The sequence below is a fragment of the Chiloscyllium punctatum genome, unplaced genomic scaffold (assembly GCF_047496795.1).
Source record: "Chiloscyllium punctatum isolate Juve2018m unplaced genomic scaffold, sChiPun1.3 scaffold_1584, whole genome shotgun sequence".
Taxonomy (NCBI): Eukaryota; Metazoa; Chordata; class Chondrichthyes; order Orectolobiformes; family Hemiscylliidae; genus Chiloscyllium; species Chiloscyllium punctatum.
The window spans coordinates 13,246-30,710 of NW_027311318.1; the positions used below are offsets into that span (position 1 = coordinate 13,246).

At 57.0% G+C, this 17,465-nt stretch overlaps 1 protein-coding gene across 1 annotated transcript in view; it reads left to right on the forward strand.

Annotated features, from left to right (window-relative positions):
* Positions 1-17,459, forward strand: part of LOC140475364 (beta-adducin-like) — a gene marked incomplete at its 5' end in the record, with an annotated part of 29,273 nt that extends 11,814 nt beyond the window's left edge. Inside the window, 8 exon segments of the mRNA XM_072567773.1 lie at positions 59-157; positions 3,737-3,913; positions 5,442-5,699; positions 8,500-8,619; positions 11,070-11,159; positions 12,067-12,226; positions 12,566-12,661; positions 16,171-17,459. Of these exon segments, the coding sequence (XP_072423874.1) occupies positions 59-157; positions 3,737-3,913; positions 5,442-5,699; positions 8,500-8,619; positions 11,070-11,159; positions 12,067-12,226; positions 12,566-12,661; positions 16,171-16,436 (1,266 nt within the window).
* Between the last annotated feature and the right edge of the window lie 6 nt (positions 17,460-17,465).

Genomic DNA, 17,465 nt, shown 5'->3' on the forward strand with positions numbered 1-17,465 from the left:
GCCTGCGGCCTAAGTCGCATCATTTCAAATCACCCCCACCTCCCGCCTTGCTTTGAAGGTTCTGCTTTTGAGGAATCATGGTGTGATAGCCCTGGGGGAGACGGTAGAGGAAGCCTTCTACAAGATTTACCACCTCCAGTCGGCCTGCGAGATTCAGGTAAGGCTTTGCTCCAAACGGCCCCACGTTTCCCCCTGACTCCAAATGGCCCCACCACTCCGTCCCACCACCCCACCCCCGGGGGATGGAGGAGAGACCCCTCTATCGTTCTATTTGGGGTCCTCCTTAATCTCAGGGTGGTGGGAGGAACAGCTGTTTTGTGGCACCTGGCTGTCCTTAGGAAGGCAGAGGTGGGTTTGACGGGATGCCCCACCCCTCCTCAAAGCCGAGAGAGAGAGACCCCACCCCCCCAAACCGAGAGGGAGACAGAAAGAGAGCACCCACAAAACTGAGAGATAGAGAGAGAGAGACCCCCAAAACCGAGAGGGAGAGAGAGACCCCGCCCCAGAACGAAGAGAGAGAGAAAACCCCAAAACCCCAAAAACCGAGGGAGAGAACATGAAACCCCTAAAACCAAGAGGGAGAGAGAGACCACCCCCAAAACAGAGAGAGAGAGAGGGACCCCTCAATACCGAGAGAGACAGAGAGTAAGACCTCCCAAAACCGAGAGAGAGAGAGCGCACCCACAAAACCGAGAGGGAGAGAGAGAGAGAGAGCTCACCCACAAAACCGAGAGGGAGAGAGAGAGAGCGCAAACCCACAAAACCGAGAGAGAGAGAGAGAGCGAGAGCGCGCACCCACAAAACCGAGAGGGAGAGAGAGAGAGCGCACCCACAAAACCGAGAGAGAGAGAGAGAGCGCACCCACAAAACCGAGAGGGAGCGAGAGAGCGAGAGCGCGCACCCACAAAACCGAGAGGGAGAGAGAGAGAGCGCACCGACAAAACCGAGAGAGAGAGAGAGAGAGAGCGCACCCACAAAACCGAGAGAGAGAGAGAGAGCGCGCACCCACAAAACCGAGAGAGAGAGAGAGCGCGCACCCACAAAACCGAGAGAGAGAGAGAGCGCGCACCCACAAAACCGAGAGGGAGAGCGAGAGAGCGCACCCACAAAACCGAGAGGGAGAGCGAGAGCGCGCACCCACAAAACCGAGAGAGAGAGAGAGAGAGCGCACCCACAAAACCGAGAGGGAGAGCGAGAGCGCGCACCCACAAAACCGAGAGGGAGAGAGAGAGAGCGCACCCACAAAACCGAGAGGGAGAGAGAGAGAGCGCACCCACAAAACCGAGAGGGAGAGAGAGAGAGCGCACCCACAAAACCGAGAGAGAGAGAGAGAGCGCGCACCCACAAAACCGAGAGGGAGAGCGAGAGCGCACACCCACAAAACCGAGAGAGAGAGAGAGAGAGAGCGCACCCACAAAACCGAGAGGGAGCGAGAGCGCGGACCCACAAAACCGAGAGGGAGAGAGAGAGAGCGCACCCACAAAACCGAGAGAGAGAGAGAGAGCGCACCCACAAAACCGAGAGGGAGAGAGAGAGAGCGCACCCACAAAACCGAGAGAGAGAGAGAGAGCGCACCCACAAAACCGAGAGAGAGAGAGAGAGCGCACCCACAAAACCGAGAGGGAGAGAGAGAGAGCGCACCCACAAAACCGAGAGGGAGAGAGAGAGAGCGCACCCACAAAACCGAGAGGGAGAGCGAGAGCGCGCACCCACAAAACCGAGAGAGAGAGAGAGAGCGCACCCACAAAACCGAGAGGGAGAGAGAGAGAGCGCACCCACAAAACCGAGAGAGAGAGAGAGAGCGCACCCACAAAACCGAGAGAGAGAGAGAGAGCGCACCCACAAAACCGAGAGGGAGAGAGAGAGAGCGCACCCACAAAACCGAGAGAGAGAGAGAGAGCGCGCACCCACAAAACCGAGAGGGAGAGAGAGAGAGCGCACCCACAAAACCGAGAGGGAGAGCGAGAGCGCGCACCCACAAAACCGAGAGGGAGAGCGAGAGCGCGCACCCACAAAACCGAGAGAGAGAGAGAGAGAGCGCACCCACAAAACCGAGAGGGAGAGAGAGAGAGCGCACCCACAAAACCGAGAGGGAGAGAGAGAGAGCGCACCCACAAAACCGAGAGAGAGAGAGAGAGCGCGCACCCACAAAACCGAGAGGGAGAGCGAGAGCGCACACCCACAAAACCGAGAGAGAGAGAGAGAGAGCGCACCCACAAAACCGAGAGGGAGCGAGAGCGCGGACCCACAAAACCGAGAGGGAGAGAGAGAGAGCGCACCCACAAAACCGAGAGAGAGAGAGAGAGCGCACCCACAAAACCGAGAGGGAGAGAGAGAGAGCGCACCCACAAAACCGAGAGAGAGAGAGAGAGCGCACCCACAAAACCGAGAGAGAGAGAGAGAGAGCGCACCCACAAAACCGAGAGGGAGAGAGAGAGAGCGCACCCACAAAACCGAGAGAGAGAGAGAGAGCGCGCACCCACAAAACCGAGAGGGAGAGAGAGAGAGCGCACCCACAAAACCGAGAGGGAGAGCGAGAGCGCGCACCCACAAAACCGAGAGGGAGAGCGAGAGCGCGCACCCACAAAACCGAGAGAGAGAGAGAGAGAGCGCACCCACAAAACCGAGAGGGAGAGCGAGAGCGCGCACCCACAAAACCGAGAGGGAGAGAGAGAGAGCGCACCCACAAAACCGAGAGGGAGAGAGAGAGAGCGCACCCACAAAACCGAGAGGGAGAGCGAGAGCGCGCACCCACAAAACCGAGCGAGAGAGAGAGAGAGCGCACCCACAAAACAGAGAGAGAGCACGTGCATCCACAAAACTGAGAGGGAGAGAGAGCGAGCGCACCCACAAAACCAAGAGAGAGAGAGAGCGAGCGCACCCACAAAACCAAGAGAGAGAGAGAGCGAGCGCACCCACAAAACCGAGAGAGAGAGAGAGCGCACCCACAAAACCGAGAGAGAGAGAGAGCACACCCACAAAACCAAGAGAGAGAGAGCACACCCACAAAACCGAGAGAGAGAGAGAGAGAGAGAGAGAGCGCACCCACAAAACCGAGAGAGAGAGAGAGCACACCCACAAAACCGAGAGAGAGAGAGAGAGAGAGAGAGAGCGCACCCACAAAACCGAGAGGGAGAGAGAGAGACCCCCCCAGAACCAAGAGGGAGAGACCCGTAAAACCGAGAGGAGAGGGAGAGAGAGAGAGAGACCCCCTAAAATCAAGAGAGAGAGAGAGAGAGAGAGAGAGAAACCCCAAAAGCGCAAAAAACTGAGAAGGAGAGATCACTCCCAAAGCCATGAGAAAGAGAAACCCCAAAAACAGAGAGAGAGAGAGAGAGAGAGAGAGACCCCCCAAAACCAAGAGAGAGAGAGGCCCCAATATCGAGAGTGTGAGCAAGACCCCCAAAACCAGAAGGGAGAGAGAGGAACTTCCCAAAACCGGGAGAGGGAGAAATACCCCACAAAACCGAGAGAGAGAGAGAGAGACAGCTCCAACTGGAGAATTCAAGATGGTGGCACAATTGGATTGTCAAGGAGACTCTCTGGGCTCTCCCCGGTTATTAGCAGTGGGGTTTTCCTGGGGTTGGTTTTTCCTTCCCTTCCTCCCCAGTTCGCTTCCCCCACCGCCAATCATTGAGTCAGTGCCCTCAGCTCTAACGATGCCCCTTACCTGTGTTGGCACGATGCCAACTAACTCCAGTGGCACCCCAGCTCAGCCCAGCTCTCTGCTTTGCAGGTTACGTGCCTGTCCAGCGCCGGGGGAGTGGAGAATGTGACCCTCCTGGACCGGGAGCGATACCGGCCCCTGGAGGCGGGTGCGCTGGCGTGGGCGGGCACCACCTTTGGCCCCCCGCAGAGGAGCCGGCTCGGGCACAACGAGTTCGAGGCCCTGATGCGGACGTTGGACAACCTGGTGAGCGGGTCCGGCTGGGACGTGCGGTGTGGGGCGTGATGCCAGGGTGGCGTCAGGACTGGGTGGCAAGACTCCCCCGTGACTCAGCATGATTTGCGTGGTGCTGGGAATGCAGGTTGGCAGGCGGTCGGGGTAATGGGCACCGGCTGTGCACTGGGTATTGGGATGGCGGGGTGGTTAGCACTGACTAGTCCCAATTGGCACGATGTTGGCACTGGCTGGTCCAAATTGGTGAGTTGTTGGCACTGGCTGGTTGCAATTGGTGAGATGTTGGCATTGACTGGTCCCAATTGGTGAGATGTTGGCACTGACTGGTCCAAATTGGTGAGTTGTTGGCACTGACTGGTCCCAATTAGTGAGATGTTGGCACTGACTGGTCTGAATTGGTGAGATGTTGGCACTGACTGGTCTGAATTGGCGGGATGTTGGCACTGGCTGGTCCCAATTGGTGAGTTGTTGGCACTGGCTGGTCCCAATTGGTGAGATGTTGGCACTGGCTGGTCCAAATTGGCGAGTTGTTGGCACTGGCTGGTCCAAATTGGCGAGTTGTTGGCACTGGCTGGTCCAAATTGGCGTAGCGGTTGGCATTGACTGGTCTGAAATGGAGGGGATGCCCGGTGGGAGGGAGGTGAGAGGCAGGCACTGCTCTCTGGGAGGACCTTCAGAGATCTGAGATGCCGAAGGGACTCTGGGTACGGGGGATGGTGAGGGGGGGGGGGGGGGGGGGGTCCTGGTTCAGGGTTCTCTTTGGGTTAAGACACCGCTCAGTTGGCACCAGGATGTCATCTCCAAAGTGCCGGAATGTTAGGGGATGCAGACCGCGGAGGCTCGGGATGAAAACCCCCCCCCCCCCCACCACTGCAACATTCCGAGCGGTTTCGAACCTCATGCCTCAGGGAGAACTTTCCAGGCTAGGGCATCCAGAGGAGGTTGGCAAGAGCGATCCTGGTTTGGGAGTGGGAGAGGGCGCTCTGGAGACAGGGTGGGAGTCAGGTGAAGCAGAGAATGCTGGGAAGGGGTGGAACAGGGATTGAAATTGGCACCCAAGGAGAGTTGGGAGCTAGAGGAGACGCTCTGGAGACACAATGGGGCAGGTGAAGGAGAGGATGCTGGGAAGGGGGGAGTTGGCACCCCAGGAGAGTTGGGGGTGGGAGAGGGTGCTCTGGAGACGGGGTGGGGCAGGTGAAGGAGAGGATGCTGGGAAGGGGGAAAGTGGCGTCCTGGGAGAGTTGGGAGTGGGAGAGGGCACTCTGGAGACAGCGTGGAGCAGGTGAAGGAGAGGATGCTGGGAAGGGTGGAGTTGGCGCCCCAAGCAAGTTGGGAGTAGGAGAGGGTGCTCTGGAGAAGGGGTGGGGCAGGTGAAGGAGAGGATGCTGGGAAGGGGGGAGTTGGCGCCCCAGGAGAGTTGGGATTGGGAGGGGGTGCTCTGGAGACAGCGTGGAGCAGGTGAAGCAGAGGATGCTGGGAAGGGTGGAGTTGGCGCCCCGGGAGAGTTGGCAGTGAGCCCTGTCGCCCCTTTCCCGGGCAGGGCTACCGGACGGGCTACGCCTACCGGCACCCGGTGCTCCGGGAGCGGGCCCGGCACAAGAGCGAGGTGCAGATCCCGGCCACCGTGACGGCGTTCGTCTTCGACGAGGAGGCCTACTGCCCGGCGTCGGCGCCGCCCCACGCCCAGAGGAGGCAGCACCGCGAGAAGACGCGTTGGCTCAACACGCCCAACCTCTACCTGAGGTCTGCCAGCGACGAGCTGCAGGGAGAGCCCAGACGGGAGCGGGCCCGCACCACGGTAAGGAGGCTTACCGGATCTTCCCGCCCCCAAAACCACACCCCTCCCCCCCCCCCGCCACATGACCCAAGGACAGGCCCCTTCTGGCCTAGCTGAACAAAATGGCCACCCATGCGAATGAACAAAATGGCCGCTAACCCCCCACCGTTTCCCTGCACTTGGCCCCATACCCTTTAAAGCCTTTGCTATCCATGTATTTGTCCTTTTAAATGGTGCTAATGTACCCGCCTCGGCCACTTCCTCTGGCAGCTCATGCCCTATGCGTGCCACCCTCTGTGTCAAAAAGTTGTCCCTCAGATTCCCTTTTATTCTTTCCCCTCTAACCTCTAGTCCTCGATTCCCCAGCCCTGGGGAAAAGACGGAGTGCGTTCACCCTATCCATGCCTTTCACGATCTTATACGCTTTTATGATGAACTCCTCAGTCTCCTCCGCTTGTCCGACCTCTCCCGATAACTCAGACCCTTTGGGTCATGCCAACATCCTTGTAAATCTCTTCCGCACTCTTCCCAGTTTCGTGACATCCTTCCTACAGCAAGGTGACCAAAACTGAACACAATCCTCCAAGCGCGGCCTCACCAACATCCTGTACAATTGCAACATGATTTCCCAACTTCTATCATCAATGCCCTGACTGATGAAGGCCAGAGTCGAAAGGTGTGGTGCTGGAAAAGCGCAGCAAGTCAGGCAGCATCCGAGGAGCAGAAGAGTCAATGTTTCAGACATAAGCCCTTCATCAGCCTTATTCACTGCTCTGTCTACCTGTGACTCCACTTTCAGTGAACAATGCACCTGAACTCCAAGGTCCCTTTGTTCCAATGCACTCCTTAAGGCCCTATCGCTCACTATGAAACTCCTGCCTTGATTTGAATTTCCAAAATGCAAGACCTCCCTTGCCTTTAACACAATTTCTCAGCCCACTTCCCCAGCTTCCTGTTACAATTTCTGCTAACCTTCCTCATTGTCCATGATACCACCTATCGTAGTGTCATCTGTAAACTTAGTAATCATACATTCTCATAGTCGATGATACAGATGACAAGCAGCAATGGGCCCAGCAGCAAATCCTGAGGCACTCCCACTAGTCACAGGCCTCTCGTCCAACAAGCATCCTTCCACGAGTACCCTCTGCTTCCTACCATCGAGCCAACTGTGTCTCCAATTTTCCAGCTCCCTCCCTGGAGTCCGTGCGATCTAACCTTCCAGAGCGGCCTACCATATGGAACCTTATCAAAGGCCTTACCGAGTTCCGTCTAGACCAGGTCTACTGGTCGCCCTTCATCACCCTTCCTGGTCACTTTATCAAAGAACTCTAACAAACTTGTGAAGCGTGATCTCCCACCTACAAAGCCGCGCTGGCTACCTCTCTATCAAAGCTGAAAATGTGGGGCTGGAAAAGCGCAGCAGGTCAGGCAGCATCCGAGGAGCAGGAGAATCGACGTTTCGGGCATCAGCCCTTCTTCAGGAATCCTTGGATGCTGCCTGACCTGCTGCGCTTTTCCAGCAACGGATCACTGGGATCACTGGGGTAAAAGAGATCACTGGGATAACAGGGATCACTGGGATAACGGATCACATTTTCAGCTCTGATCTCCAGCCTCTGCAGTCCTCACTTACTCCTAATCAAACCCTGTTTTTCCCAAACGCACATCACCTCTCTTCCCAGCTAACTTACCGACCACCGACATCAGGCCAGGTTTTTCTTGAACAATGGCACAACGTTCACTGCCCTTCCGGTCTTCTGGGACCTCACTCGTGGCCAGCGACGATGTACAAATATCGGCCAGGGTCCCCACCATTCCCTCTCTGGCCCCTTGCAGCATGCTCGGATAAGCTGGTCGGGACCAGCAGATTGATCCACTTTCATAAGTTCTCATACATCCACCACCTCCACTGCTCTGATACGGCCTGCCCCCGAGATATGACCCCACTAACTTCCCCAAGTTCCTAAGTCGGCATGTCTTTCTCCACAGTAAACACCAAGGGTGCGTTTCATTGTGCTTTGAGTTGTTATCATCTCAGTTCCACCACTGTGAGAGCCCACTCTCCCAGTGATCCCCGTTACCCCAGTGATCCCCGTTACCCCAGTGATCCCCGTTATCCCAGTGATCCCTGTCGTGACAGCGCACTCTCCCAGTGATCCCCGTTACCCCAGTGATCCCCGTTATCCCAGTGATCCCCGTCATCCCAGTGATCCCTGTCGTGACAGCGCACTCTCCCAGTGACCCCGTTATCCCAGTGATCCCCGTCATCCCAGTGATCCCTGTCATGACAGCGCACTCTCCCAGTGATCCGTTATCCCAGTGATCCCTGTTATCCCAGTGATCCCTGTTATCCCAGTGATCCCTGTTGTGACTGTGCACTCTGCCAGTGATCCCTGTTATCCCAGTGATCCCTGTTATCCCAGTGATCCCTGTTATCCCAGTGATCCCTGTTGTGACAATGCACTCTGCCAGTGATCTCTGTTATCCCAGTCATCTCTGTAATCCTAGCGATCCCTGTTATCCTAGCGATCCCTGTTATCCCAGCATTCCCCGTTATCCCAGTGATCCCGTTATCCTAGTGATCCCCATTATCCCAGCGATCCCCATTATTCCAGTGATCTCTGTCATGCTGGGAGGGCTCGGGCAGCTTGCCTCGCCAGACCACTTTGCCAGTGCCCGTCCTCTGTCAGCCCACCTTGCCCCAGCACCACCCCGGGGGCACCATGAGACAGCGGGCAGGGAGGAGGGTGGAAGGGTGGGGTTTGTTCCGGGATCTGGCAGTAACTGACTGGGCGCGCGTGGTTTTGCCCCGGAACAGTGGCTGAAGGCTGACGCAGTCTCGAAATCCGGTGGCGGGACGCCCATCAAGATCGAGACCCCCAACCAGTTTGTGCCGCTGTTTACTGATCCCCGAGAAGTGCTGGCGACCAGGAACAAGGTAGGTGTGGCTTTGGGATTGTCACTCCATTTAAGTCCAGGGGGTTTGTCCGGCTCTGGACGAGGGCCAAAATCCACCAGAGTCTCATGAGGCCTTTGGGTGTTGTGTTTCGGAAAAGAAGAGTTGGAACAATACAGGCAGCCTGGCCGGGTGGTAGCCAGTTCTCCCAGAATCAGGATTTCTTACGTTTTTTGTAATGTTTGAAGGTTTTGGGGGATCTTGACAAATTTGGAAGCTATTTTCCCCTCTCTCACTTACTGGGAGGGGGAAATTTCTCAACCTGGGTTGCGTGTGTGGCGAAATGTGTTTTTAAAAAATTTAACGCAGGGTGTTGGAACAGTCGCATTTTGCGCTAACCATTTCACCAGTGGGATTGTATCTGGAAAATAAGAAAACGTTAAGGTCTAGATGACTTTCCGAAACTATTTTGGACCGGGTCTGGTCCAAACCTTCCTTGGAAGGCAACGGATGCAGGATATTGAAATGTGTTTTTGTCGCAAGTCAGAGTCGAGGAGATTTTTTTGCTGAGCAAAGGTGAGCAGGGCAGTCGATTGGAATCGGACCTGATCTTACGAAATGGGAGGGCAGAGTTCTTTACCCTCTGATTTGCCCCTCTCTCCTGGGCTAACTGACTGCACGGGGGGGGGGGGGGGGGGGGGGGGTTTACATCAATGTCTTCGCTATCAGGTTGCTACAGACAGTATCCAAACTCCACGCAAAGCAGGGCGTGGGGAAAACGAGGTTGGCTCGAGGCACGAGAGATGCAGGAGAACGTGAAGGAGGCGCAGCCACGCAGCGTGGCGAGAACAGACCCTTCGGTCCAACCCGTCCATGCCGACCCAGCTATCCTAACCTAATCCAGTCCCACCTGCCAGCACCCGGCCCATATCCCTCCAAACCCTTCCTATTCATGTCCCCATCCAAATGCCTCTTAAATGTTGCAATTGTACCAGCCCCCACCACTTCCTCTGGCAGCTCATTCCATACACGTACCACCCTCTGTGTGAAAAAATTGCCCCTCAGGTCCCTTTTATATCTTTCCCCCCTCACCCTATGCCCTCTAGTTCTGGACTCCCCCACCCCAGGGAAAAGACCTTGTCTATTTACCCTATCCAAGCCCCCTCATGATTTTATAAACCTCCATAAGGTCACCCCTCAGCCTCCGACGCTCCAGGGAAAACAGCCCCAGTCTGTTCAGCCTTTCCCTATAACTCAAACCCTCCACACCATGGCTCAGTGGTTAGCACTGCTGCCTCACGGTGCCAGGGTCTGGATTCCAGCGCCAGGGACCTGGGTTCAATTCCCGCCTCGGGTGACTATCTGTGTGGAGTTTGCACATTCTCCCCCCCGTGTCTGTGTGGGTTTCCTCCGGGTGCTCCGGTTTCCTCCCACAGTCCAAAGATGTGCAGGTTAAGGTGAATTGGCCATGCTAAATTACCCATAATGCTCAGGGATGTGCAGGTTAGGGTGGATTGACCATGCTAAATTACCCATAATGCTCAGGGATGTGCAGGTTAGGGTGGATTGGCCATGCTAAATTACCCAGCGTGCCCAGGTTAGGTGCATTAGTCAGTGGTGAATATGGGATAATAGGGTAGGGGGAAACGGTTCTGCGTGGGTTACTGTTCAGAGGGTCAGTGTGGAATTGTTGGGCCAAAGGGCCTGTTTCCACACTGTCGGGAATTCTATGCAGAGATTCGATGTATTCTCTCCAGACCGGTGTGAGCTTTGTGATTAGATTCGATTCCCTACCGTGTGGAAACAAGCCCTTCAGCCCAACCAGTCCACACTGACCCTCCGAAGGGTAACCCATCCAGACCCATTTCCCTCTGACTAATGCAGCTAACACTATGGGTAATTTAGCATGGCCAATCCACCCTAACCTGCACATCCCTGAGCACTATGGGTAATTTAGCCTGGCCAATCCACCCTAACCTACACATCCCTGAGCACTATGGGTAATTTAGCACAGCCAATCCACCCTAACCTACACATCTTTGGACTGTGGGAGGAAACCCACACAGACACGGGGAGAATGTGCAAACTCCACACAGACAGTCACCCGAGGCGGGAATTGAACCCAGGTCCCTGGCGCTGAGAGGCAGCAGTGCTAACCACTAAGCCGCCGTGCCACCCCTTTTAAGGTGAGGGGAGAGAGATTGAAAAGAAGTAGACGCGTTAGGCTATTTTGGAGGACACCGAGGACGCCGAACGAACTGTCAGAGGACGTTGCTGGATGTGGGCACAGTTTGGACACTTGGAAAGCCTTCCGGGGAGGCCCCAGGGATGAGGAAGGTCTCTGAAGGGATGGGGATGGGCGCCAAGAGGAGTTTTTTGCGAGGGTTATCCCAAGGGTGTGCGGCTTTGGAGCTGGGATGGAGCTTTCATGAGCTTTAATCAGAACACCGCTCCGTTGTCTTTTCCACACCTCTCTCCCTCTCTCTTCCCAGATCCGGGAGCAGAACCGACAGGATGTGAAGTCAGCCGGGCCGCAGTCACAGGTGCTGGCCGGAGTCATGGCTGGGAGCAGCCGTGAGACGGTGAGATCCGGGGAGTGGGGGAAGAGGAGGGGGAGGGATGAGGGGGGTGACTGGGACCTGTGTGTGTGGGTGGGGTGGTGGGGGGGAGCTGCGTCTCTCCTACACCAGTGAAGGGAGGTGGTGAGGACGCCCAACAGGCCTCCATTCGGAGGAGGGGTGGAGGGGGGGGGTGGGGGGGGTGCAGCCACACCAGCTCAACGGTTAGCGCCGCCAGGGACCCGGCTTCGATTCCAACCCCGGGCATCGGCTGTGCTAAATTACCCAGAATGCCGGGGGATGCACAGGTTAGGGTGGATAGGCAGTGTTAAATTACCCATAGTGCACAGGGATGTGCAGGTTAGGGTAGTTTGGGCGTGCTAAATTACCCATAATGCTCAGGGATATGCTGGTTAGCGTGGATTGGCCACGCTAAATTACCCATAGTGCTCAGGGGTGTGCAGGTTAGGGTGGATTGGCCATGCTAAATTACCCATAGTGCCCAGGGATGTGCAGGTTAGGGTAGATTAGTCAGGGGGAAATGTAGAGTAATAGGGTCTGGGTGGGTTACTCTTCGGAGAGTCAGTGTGGACTTGTGGGGCTGAAGGGCCTGTTTCCACACTGTAGGCGTTCTGTGATGACAAGAGAGGATTGGGGGACAGAAGCAGGGGTAGACAGGGGGAGAGCGGACCCCGGGGCGTGCGTGTGTGTCTGAGGAAGGACGTTTTGGCGATGGAATGAAGGTGTGCCCAGGGTCTGACGGATGGAGGGAGACAGCATCAGGTTTTAGGATGACAATCGTGGGGAGTTTAGAAGCATCGTAGGCGTTGGGAGGGGTGGCAAGGAAGGGTGCTTCCTGAGACCGGACGGAAGTGCAGACTGACCCTTCCCTTCTCTTCTCGTTCTCCCCTCCCCCCTCCGCCCCCGGCAGACGGCAAACGGATCCCCGGAGTTCCGGAGCGCCGAGGAAAGGCCGGGAGAGGGAGAGGACGAAGCAGAGACCCCCAACCCCTTCAACGAGCTGACGGATTGGGAGCTGGAGGAGTACCAGAGGGAGGTGAAACGGAAACAGCTAGGCCTGGACGGTCACGGTAACTGCTGTTGGAGCTGCGGGGAATTCCCGTCTGTGGGATCTTGCTGTGTGCAAATCGCACCCACCCCCCCCCCCCCTCGCTTTAACCCTTCCCAAACCATGTCCCCAGCCACTTTGAGAGGGGTGTTTGTTGCCGGGTAACGTGGAAGTGTGTGTGTATGTTAAAACCACTACACCAATGCGCGGTGGGTGTTGCTGGGCAACGCAGGAGTGGAAGGCAGCCATCTTGAGAGAGCTAGACCTATGCAGGGTGGGTATTGCCGGGCGAGAAGCGTGGATGGAAAAGAAATAAAACGCTAGAATCTCTTTCTTACTCCACCCCCACCCTCCCGCGTAGGCCCGGATGATGAGAACACGTCGGCCGAGATCTCCCCGCTCCGGAGTCCCATCCCGTCGCCCGTTGGATCGCCAGCCTCTCCTGGCACGCCTGGAGGTAAGGTGGCACGGGTGGGGGGCATGGTGCCCGCTGGGTTTCACCCCACAGCCCTCCCACAACATCCCCCCCACCCCGGTGCACAGGTACCACTGCTCCGTTGTGTGGTGCTGGTCTCTCTCTCTCTCTCTCTCTCTCTCTCTGCGCCATCTCAAGTGGGCACATCTACCCGGCCCGTGACCATCGCCGATCCCGCCCCCTCCAATGGGGTGAGGGCACCGTTTCTCCTCAGCTCAGTCGTATCCTCCGATCGTGAACCCCTACCAAACCTCGCCTCCCCCAGGTTCTGGATATTTACCCCCCCTCCCTCAACTCTCCCCTCCCTCCCTCCCCTCCCTCCCATTACGCGGAAACTCTCTTCCTGTTCAGAAATGTTAACGGTGTGCCTGGCATGTCTCCATCTTGGCCCATCTCTCTCTCTCTCTCTCTTTTGTCGTCCCTGCTTCCTGCTCCCATTCCCAGCAGCCCTAGCGCCAAGAGAAGGTCAAGTTGTCGAGTACTTGTCTTTTTAGTAAGTATGACCTCAGGACGCACTCCCCGCCAACGCTCCCTTCCGCCCATGCCTCCCTACCAGCTCCCCACCCCGTCCCCACATCTCTCCTCCTCCGACCCCTCCTCCTACCATCCCCTTTGGACCACCACCCCACGCTAAATCCTCCAAGGTGCTGCGTCCCTCCCGTCCTAACAGGCAGGCAGAGTTCCTCACCCTTCATTGGATGGTGTACGGCTTTTATTTCTTGCTTAACACGGTCCCCAACAACAAGAGAGAGAATCTAACCTTCGACCCCTTGACGTTCAATGGCGTTACCATCACTGAATCCCCCCACGATCAACATCATGGGGGTTACCGTCTCCAACGAGAGAGAGAATCTAGCCATCACCCTCTTGACGTTCAATGGTGTTACCAACGTTGAATCCCTCCCCCACACCCCCGTATCAACATCCTGGAGATGATCGTATCCTTCAAGAGAGAGAATCTAACCATCGCCCTCTTGACGTTCAATGGCACTACTGTTACTGAATGCCCTCCTGCATTATCTCTGTCCAGGGGGTTACCGATGCCAACAAGAGAGAATCTAACCATCGCCCCATTGACGTTCAATGGCATTACCATCACTGAATCCCCCTACGATCAACATCCTGGGGGTTACTGTCTCCAACAAGAGAGAGAATCTAACCATCGCCCTCTTGGTGTTCAATGACACGGCACGGTGGCACGGTGGCACGGGAACGTTCAATTCCCGCCTCAGGCGACTGACTGTGTGGAGTTTGCACGTTCTCCCCGTGTCTGCGTGGGTTTCCTCCGGGTGCTCTGGTTTCCTCCCACAGTCCGAAGATGTGCAGGTCAGGTGAATTGGCCATGTTAAATTACCCATAGTGTTAGGTGCAGGGGTAAATGTGGGGGAATGGGTCTGGGTAGGTTGCACTTCGGCGGGTCGGTGTGGACTTGTTGGGCCGAAGGGCCTGTTTCCACACTGTAAGTAATCTAATCTAACAAGAGAGAGAATCCAACCATCATCCTCTTGACGTTCAGTCGACTAGATTGGGGAGCAGATACATGGGAACACCACCCACACCCCGCCCCCACCCCTTGCGAATTCCCCTCCACTCACTGTCCCCAACTTGGGAAATACATCGACCGTTCCTTCAAAATTCTCCGTGATGGCACTGCGTGTGTGGGTGGTGGTGCCAACACCGCACGGATTGAAGATGGCAGCTCACCCCCCCCCCCCCCACCTTCTTGAGAGGAGACAGGCAGCGACACCCTGCAAGCCAGTGAAAGAGATCTATCAGGGGGCAGGTGAGGAACGTTGGCACTGCCCCATGGTGCCCGCATCCGCGACCTCGAACCTACTTATCAGAGCTCAAACATCGGCCCTCCTTCACCCCCCCCCCCCCCCCCCACTCCCAGTTCGATGGCGGTCAGGATGACCAAACATGGAGAGTTGGGGGGAATCCATCTCCCAGACCCGAAAGGCGTGCAACCACCATGTGTGACCAGTAAACGGCCATCCGCCATCTTGGATGTCTCAAAGCTTGGACTCTCCGACCTTTCTCTGGCGGGGGTGGGGAATCTGATTTCCTTCCCCCCCCCCACCCCGGGCCTACACATAACTCCTGACACATAACCCCCCCACTCCCTGTCGTTCTAAAATTAGGGTTCCCAGGGCGACAAGAAGCAGGGGCTAGAAACGGGGTTTGGGGCCCTCATCCCAGATTTCAATTCCCGATCCCTCGTTTTCCCTGGTCACACCTCTCAGCCCACCCCCCACCCTGCCATTGGATCCCGCCTGTGCCTCCCCCCCACCGCCATGATCTGGTATGCTTTCTCTGGAGTAACATGGGTGTTATTTTTGCTCGTACCCAGCCTCCATCTTGGCTTCCCCTCCCCCACCCACCATAGTTCCCGCATTGCCTGTGATATCCCGCTGCTCGCTCCCCACACCCACCCCCATCACTTCAGGAGATGACTTCCCTTGGGGTTGGAAGAGGGTGGGGTGGGGTGGGGTGGGGAGGTGGGAGGGGCATCGCTCGATCGAAGAGGTTCACGGTCGGTAACCACCTCCGACCCCCAAACTCCGGCGTAGGCCCCAAATCGGCCGAAGATGGAAACGAAAGCGCCATGTTTTCCGCATTGGTTACCCAATGGGGCTTCGGGATTGGGCGATTTTTCTCCAGAGACCCTTCCGCGCAATCCTCCATCTCCACCTGTTCTGTTTGGCTCTCTGGAGACGCTTTCTCCAACCCCCAACCAGAATCGCCCAGCACAGCCCTCCATCTTGGATTGGCGATGCTCATCTTTTCCGTTTCACTCTCTCCGGAGACCCTCCCGGCCAAACCGCCCCCACCACCACCACGCAACCCTCCATCTTGGATTGGCAAGGTCCACCGTGGGTGGCACAGTGGTTAGCGCTGTTGCCTCACAGCGCCAGAGACCCGGGTTCAATTCCCGCCTCAGGCGACTGTCTGTGTGGAGTTTGCACATTCTCCCCCGTGTCTGCGTGGGTTTCCTCCGGGTGCTCCGGTTTCCTCCCACAGTCCAAAGATGTGCAGGTCAGGTGAATTGACCATACTAAATTGCCCGTAGTGTTAGGTAAGGGGTGAATGTAGGGGTATGGGTGGGTGGCGGTTCGGTGTGGACTTGATGGGCCGAAGGGCCTGTTTCCACCCTGTAATGTAATCTAATGTAATGTAATCTTCTCTATTCGGTCTCCGGAGATGATTCCTGTCCCCCCGCAACCCTCCGACTTGGATTGGTGCATTTATCTTCTCTGTTTCACTCTCTGGAGATGCCCCATCCCCAAACCTCGCTACGGCGCAATCCTCCATCTTGGATTGGCGATGTTCACCTTTTCTGTTTCGCCCTCCAGAGATGCTACTCCTCCTCCCCCCCCCCCCCCCCCCCCCCCACCCTCTCCCAACCCCCAACCGCCGCGCAAACCTCCATCTTGGATTGGCGACGCTAATTGCTTCTGTTTCGCTCTTTCGCCCTCACCCCTCCCCCGAAGAAACGGGGCCTCCCTCCGACGCCAAGGAGGGAGGCGGCGAGTCGGAGGCGCCCGCTGACCGGACGGCAGAGGAGCAGCTCAGCGAAGGCATCAGCGCCATGATGGCTGACGCCCAAGGAGAGGACCCCACGGGCGCCGAGACGGGCACCGGGCCGCCCCTCTCGCCCGACGGCTCGCCCTCCAAGTCCCCCTCCAAGAAGAAGAAGAAATTCCGCACTCCCTCATTCCTGAAGAAGAGCAAAAAGAAGGAAAAAGCCGAGACCTGAGCCCCCCCACCCCCCCCCCCCCCCCGGCATGCGTGGGCGGGAGGTTTGGTGAGGGGTGGGGGCATATGCACGCAGGGCGGCCATCGAGGAGAGGGGATGGGGAGGGGGGAGCTGGAGAAACGAACGTTCCGGAAAGATGAAGGAAAATTGCTTGGCGGGGCGAGCGGCCATTTTGTTTCCCGTCGATTGGTGTCGCTAATGCTCACCATTCCCGCCCCAACGCCAACGCCCTGGAAGCTTCCCTCTCCCCCCCCACATTCTCCCCTCCACCCCCAAACGCCCCGATCGGTGCCTTAATCTCGGAATCTCAGCTCGAATGAGAGGGAGGTGGGGAAGGATGGGGGAGGGGGCTCTCGAGATGGAGGTGAGGGGGGCTGCACCTGGTGCTGGGGGAAGAGGTTTGGCCATTCTTGACAGAGGGGGTTGGGGGAGGGAGAGTAAGTGGGGGGGTTTTGAAAGGGTGTGGCAGAAGGATGAGGTTTAACCCCTCCCCTCCCCTCTCCCACCCTCCACCATCCAGACTTATGTGCCAAGATCCCAGAGAGCAATCACCCCACCCCTTCTCGGCCTCCTCTCCCTCTCCATCGGATTTTCCCTCTCTCCCTCTCCCTTCCTGTCTCTCTCCTTCTCTCACTCCTCTCTCCTTCTCTCCCTCCCCTTCCTGTCTCTCTCCTTCTCTCCCCCCTTCTCCCTTCCTGTCTCTCTCCTTCTCTCCGTCCCTCTCTTCTCTCTCTCTCTCTCTCTCCCTTCCTGTCTCTCTCCTTCTCTCCATCCATCTCTCTCCTCTCTCCCTCTCCCTTCCTGTCTCTCCTTCTTCTCCCTCCTGTCTCTCTCCTTCTCTCCCTCCTCTCTCCCTCTCCCTCCTGTCTCTCTCCTTCTCTCCCTCCCCCTCCTCTCTCCCTTCCTGTCTCTCTCCTTCTCTCCCTCCCCCTCCTCTCTCCCACTCCCTCCCTGTCTCTCTCCTTCTCTCCTCTCCATCCCTCCTCTCTCCCTCTCCCTTCCTATCTCTCTCCTTCTCTCCCTCCCCCT